The sequence below is a fragment of the Sander vitreus genome, chromosome 5 (assembly GCF_031162955.1).
Source record: "Sander vitreus isolate 19-12246 chromosome 5, sanVit1, whole genome shotgun sequence".
Lineage (NCBI taxonomy): Eukaryota > Metazoa > Chordata > Actinopteri > Perciformes > Percidae > Sander > Sander vitreus.
In genome coordinates this window covers 6451390-6457735 of record NC_135859.1, presented here as the reverse complement: position 1 = coordinate 6457735, position 6346 = coordinate 6451390, and the positions used below count along the sequence as shown (strand labels likewise).

The following is a 6346-nucleotide window of genomic DNA, read 5'->3' as shown; positions in this document are numbered from 1 at the left end:
ACTATACAGCAAATAAGCACAGCAGAAACGTCACATAGGTCGGACAACCGTGTTTACCTATTAAATGTTAGTTATGGCTGTAAATGACAACAGTAATAAACAAGTTTGCCGATTTTACATATCTCCACAATTCAAATCAACTGCCATTTGTCTACCCTGAAGGGATTTTTGTGTTTTGCGCGGGGATTTAGTCTATACATTGTTTTTTTTGTTTTTTTTAGGATAATCCTGCATATTATACATAGACTGTTAATATTAATGGACAACGCATGCCTTATGCATGAAGTGCCTTAAACTAGCATTCTATCTGAATTCCAGCAGGGGGTGACACATGCGGTTGCAAAAGGAGTTCGGTTTCTGTAGAAGTCTATGAGAAAGTGACCTACTTCTCATTTGATTTATTACTTCAGTAAACATTTTCATAATGAGGTTATGGTCTCAATCGCTAGTTTTAAGTCTTCTGCAATACAGAATGATCCTTTTTTTTTTTTTTTTTTTAATTATGGTCTCGTTGATTTTAAAATCGGCGATAAAGCTAGGGCGCGATAAAGTTTTAGGGCGTGGCTATGATGTGAGTGCCAGTGAAAGTGTGTAACATATAGTGTAAGGGCTCCTCCCTCACTTCTCCCTCTCGTCTAAAATCGTCACATCCGCAACCAGGATGGCTGCGCCCGTAACAACAAACTCGACGACGGATAGCAAATCTCCACAAACCAATGGGTGGCATCACACATGCGCTGTCCATTAATATACAGTCGATGATATTATACCTTTAACTTGCATCACATAGCCTATGTAACATATGTACTTACTGTTCCTAAAACTAACCACGTAGTTTTGTTGACTAAACCTTAATTGTTTCTATCAGGGGTGTAGCTAGAAGTTGTAAACATACGGGGCTCAGCCGAAATCTAGAGGGATCTCGGGCCATTCTCCATTTACAGCAGCTTTATGCACTATTTATCAAGCCATTCCATAATAGAATGCCTAAAAAATCTGTACATTATTTGGGAAAAAGATGATAGTTGCCAAGGAAAAAAAACATCCTGTAGAGCTGACATTCTGTTTCATATCTAATTGTTCTCCAACTGTCTTCATCGTTCTAAAACCACAAAATGTTAAGGATGACTCATTTTCCCTCCTGCCACCAAAAAAAAGGGACAACAATTGTCTATTATTTAATGTACATTAGGTAGGTTAGGAATTTCGCGTTTTTTCTTTTATCTTACTTGCAACAGTTGTCACTCTTAATACTAAGTCAACTTACAGCGCTGCGGCCGAGCTGCTGCTCTGCCCGGTGCGTTCCATGCAGACGCTAAAGGATTGATTTTTGCGTCGGTATCTGACGCTGAGAGCCACTGTCCAAGCGTCAGTATTTTACGAGTTGGGAGTGAGAATGGGTTGTGCCGGTACATAACGTGGTGTTGAGTGGTCATTTCACGTATTTCTGTGAGATCAGACCAGGCTGAGGGGGAAAAGCAAAGTCAGGTGATGATTCTCTGTGGGCTTGTCACTACAAATGACCCACTTCACATATACCTGGTCATTTTATTTTTTTATCAATTGTTTGTATAAAAATATTGATAAGAGCTGGTTTGAGAAAACATTTTAGAAATGAATTCCTTTGCATTTCAGTGAATATAAACTAGCACTATGAAGACTAAGATTCTTTTGACAGCAATATTTGATCAAAAGATTAAAAGTTGAGCTGTGGATCATTTTTCTTCTGACAAGGGACTGACTCTTCACTTTCTGCTGTTATAAATGCCATTCAGTTGTCCATAGGTTTCCTAGCAGTAGCTGTAGAAAAGGCTGATTGGTGCTTCATCTCAGACAGATTTCCTCTCTGCCACTCAGGCGCTGAGCAGCTCATAGAGGTCTGGGCTAAATGTTCTGGTCATTAGTTCAATACCATTGACTTGATAAGCTCACCTGGGAAGGACAGGTAATGGTTTCTATCGGCGCAATTATGGCTCCTCGCACAAACAGCTATTCCTACTTGTCACGTACATACCTGCTCAATTTCTCTGACCTCTGGAGCTAAGTGATGGAGCCTGACATCTGGCACAGAGCTCGGAGCACAGTCACAAAACACTGTCACGTTTCTGCCAGTATTTTCTAAAGTTTAAGAAAACATTCCACACAGTCATGCACATTTTTAACAGTACTTCTTGGTACATATTTACTTTCTTTTTCTTTTTTTTTACTGCTTAGTTTAACTGGTATTGAAAGCTAGTTGATTTAAAAAAAAAAAATTTGGTGCATTTTCTCACAATGCAATCTTTGTATTTGGTATCTAATTAAAGTTATTGTGTGATATTTTAGCATCATTTTGAATCTTGCCTTTTCTTAGTGTTCATCTCCTATTCTGTGTCTTTGAGCCTCACTAATGACAAACAACAGTGGATATGCTAACTTCAAGTACTTGATAACGTAATAATATTCATGTTTGAAGATGTGATTAAGTGACTCTGGGTAGCAAACTATTTCCACGTCTGTCAGATATCCATTTACTATGATCTGGCTTTGTTTCATTTGGCACACCAAGAATTAGACAATAGTTCATTACTGCTGTCAAATGTTTGTTCAATCTCATAATTTTGGTCCCAGTTGTTGTTGTTGTTCATGCCACACTTAGTATAGGGCTTTACAGGCCTGTTTAAAAATGGACTATATGTGGCCGGGTTAGTTCAGTTGGTAGAGTAGGTGCACATAAATCAAGGTTTACTCCTCGATGCAGCAGCCGTGGGTTCAACTCCGACCTGCGGCCCTTTGCTGCATGTCATTCCCCCTCTCTCCCCTTTCATGTCTTCATCTGTCCTATGGAAATTAAAGGCCTAAAATGCCCAAAAAATATCCTTACAAAAACAAATGTATTATAAACAATTTTAAATGACATCCTATGATTTATCTCAAAAGAACTCTCTGTGAATCCAGTCATAAAACTGCTCAGTGTTTAGTCAGTTCTGTTTGTTTTGGTTTTCTCGTTCTTGTATTTTCGTCAGGCAATGTTAGTCCATTTCTGTGAATAGGTCCTACTATTATTTGTTCAGGCACTTAGTTAGGCACCTAGCGGTATAAAGCCTGAAGCAAGAGTTAGGACCCTCCTTTTTAGAGTCATTTACACATGTGCAGAGCAAGCAGCAGCAGGTTGACTCCTTAGATTGCAGTTTAGTTTTTTGGTGTGCATGCATCTAATGGTGAGTTGATACCAGTAACTCTATGTATATTTCTAGCTTTAATGTTACATTTGTTTACTAGAGGCACCGCTTTAAGTTTATGGGGCTCATCAGCAAAAGTGCTAATGTTGCTATGCTAATGCTAGGACATGCTAGTTGCTAATATGCTAGCTTTCTTATTTGTTTCATTGTTAGCCATTGTTAGCCATGCTGCTTAGCCTCAGGCTGTGTATTAGCTTAACAGGTCAGAATGTAATGTTAGCTATGCTAATTGCATGTTTTCATAGGACATTGAATTGTCTTGCTTTTTGTTTATTTCAGAACCATACCCAAGCTCCCAACCTTTCATTCACCTGATCCATCTCTGTTCTGTGTTGTGGGTGTGAAGACTTAATGTAAAATAAATCTTTGAATGACCTTGACAAGCCTGGTTTCTGTGTTCTGACTGGACACCCTGTGGAGGTTGCTACTGGAAATTAAGAACTACATCCCTCATCACCCAAAATCCTTTTCATGGTCCTTCGAGTCGGAATGGCAAGTTCTGCAGCTTAACCATGTCGGCCAAAGAGAGGAGGCAGTCACCCGCAACACGTGAAGACTCAGACGGAGGAAGATCAGATGCTACAGGCCTTGAGAGGTGTCTACGTATCCTCGCTGAAGAGAATACAGTATTAAGGCGCTGTCTAGAGGAAATGAAGGAGTAACAAGTGTACTACTCACGTCCGAGGCATCATAGCCCTGGGGCCAGGGCTATCTCCACTCACACCGATTTCACAGTGCATGGAGATGTCTCCAAGAGATCAACAGGATCCATGTCCTCCGATGTATCCATACTAATCGACAGCTACTGAGGGCAAGCTACAGCATGCAACGGAACGAGGGGATGTTGATGACACTGCCCATGGGCTGGAAAGGATGGGACGGCCATCCAGTCGAGACAGAGTATCCCCTTCTCGAGACCACCATAGCAGGAGGATAAGTTGCCGCCGTGAATTACTTCTTCACCACAGCTACTCTTCACATGATGACCCTCTCCTTGACTCAACCTGGCATCATCGCCCTCGCAGATCTTCACCGTCCCATGGATATCAGTATGCGAGTGCATCTGCTAATTATCGTCATGACTATTCAAGCAAACACAGATATGACTCCCCAAGAGACCAGATTCTACTGGATCACCTGAAACTGGAAGAAGCATTGCTCATTGCTGATTCCTACAGTCACAGCCGAGATCCATATGCTGATACCATGGAAGCTTTGACAGAGATATATGGCCAACCTCATCAGCTTGCATTTCAATGCATCTCGAAGCTGGTGGAGGAGCCAAATATCAAGACAGGGGATACAAAGGCCTTTCGACAATTTGGTCTTAAAGTGCGCACCTTGGTAGGCATGTTAGAGCAACTTGGCAACAGTGGACGAACAGAGCTGTGGTGTGGATCCCATGTTTCAAGTCTCCTAGGAAAGTTGCCTCATGATTTAAGAGCTAGCTTCAGGAGATGCGTGAATCCCATAAAAACTCCCATTCCCACTCTTCTTGATCTAGCTGAATGGCTAGAATATGAGGCAAGGGTGCAGGTGGACGTTTCACAGTTCAATGCTGACCACAGCAAGGAACGCCAGTGCTCCAAAGAACAACGCAAGGACCGCCAGTCAAAGCCCAGGTCCTCAGCAGTGAGCCGAAAGCATCCCAGTTGGAACCAAAATCAAGTGGTTCAGATTGGCCCAGCGAAAAGCCCAAGAAATTCTGTACCTTTTGCAACACCTCAACACTATCCGAATCAGTGTGCGAACTTCCAGATCCTCACTACGGAGCAGATCGGAAAGTGGATCCGGTCCAATCAGAGATGCTGGAAGTGCGGAAGGAACACTTGTCAGCCGAATGCACTTTGAGGGCCAAATGTAAGAAATGTGACAAGCGGCATCTGGACATTCTTCATGAGGTGAACACAGGTGGACGTAAGACCGCCACTTCCATGAAGAGCACTACCAGGTTTTCGGTGAGTGCCAAACCAACCAGCTCCACTACTGAAACCCTCTATGTGGACAGACCCACCAGGAGAGGAAAGCCACATGAGATCCTTTGTGACAGAGGAAGTGCCCTGTATCTCAATGTTTGCACATGAACACACACAGGAGATGACTTCCTGTCTCCTTGCATGTTTACACCTCTGTGCGCCCCACACTATTCTTTTTCTATTTTTGTTTTTTCACCCGCCCAAAATACAATTACAAAGACATCCAGGATAGCATTGTGACATTTCACAGGCAAGTGTTGGTCTTTTTCTCAACCCAACAAAAGGTCACGTCCAGTGATAAAGGTATCGGCACAGTATAAGGCATTATTCTTGCCTGAAATACATCAAAACAAAGGGAAATAAACTGGAGAGAAAATAAATCTGTTTTATCACTTGAGGCTGAAATAAAAAAAAAAAAAGGAAACACTTCTATTTCTACTTGAGACAGTTTAAGTGCTGGGGATGTTAAATTACATACTCAGGCACTTCAATACCTACCCCACCAACAGATATGTAAATGTAGGCCTATTATTGTCTTAAAAATACTTTAATTCTCTACAGAAGATTAGAAAAACGGATCATTTTGTTGCATTTTTAGAAAACCGGTTAAAGTTTTAAGTAAATTAACCCGTGACACTGTAAAACTAACCTCCCTATCCTCCTAGACAAGATGCTGTATGCTATCCAACATGATTGAACCTTTAGAGTTCCAAAATTGACTCCTGCTCACTTTAGTGCCCTACATTCCTCGCCTTTCAAATGGAATGTTTTGGATTTGATTGATTTCCAACTTGATCTATCTCTGCACCTGTACTCAACCACCTCCATCAACTTGGCAGAAATGCAACTAGAGCGCTATTGATTTTCCGTAGCCCTGAAATCACTTAGAAGAGGATATACGCTTTGCTCTCACTGTACCAAAAATAATTTTATCTCTCCAAAATGGTTTCCTATATTCTCAATTTCACAAACTCATTTCATTCAGGGGAACATTACTGTGGGGGGAAATTGAACATGGACTGGCTGTGCCCAGGTCAATGAAACTTTAAGATATAGAGCCAACACTTACATTGTGTGGAAGTGCTGTGCAGTCCACTGTGATCAGCGACACGTTGAATGTAGAGCTGGTCTTATAGGTTGCAATGGATA

At 41.5% G+C, this 6346-nt stretch overlaps 1 protein-coding gene across 1 annotated transcript; it reads left to right on the top strand.

Annotated features, from left to right (window-relative positions):
- The first annotated feature begins 3116 nt into the window (after window positions 1-3116).
- Window positions 3117-5621, top strand: LOC144517966 (uncharacterized). Its single transcript, XM_078250274.1, has 2 exons — window positions 3117-3200; window positions 3501-5621. Exon 2 carries the CDS (start codon window positions 4095-4097, stop codon window positions 5070-5072), a length of 978 nt encoding a protein of 325 aa, XP_078106400.1. The 5' UTR covers window positions 3117-3200; window positions 3501-4094; the 3' UTR covers window positions 5073-5621.
- Window positions 5622-6346: the final 725 nt, after the last annotated feature.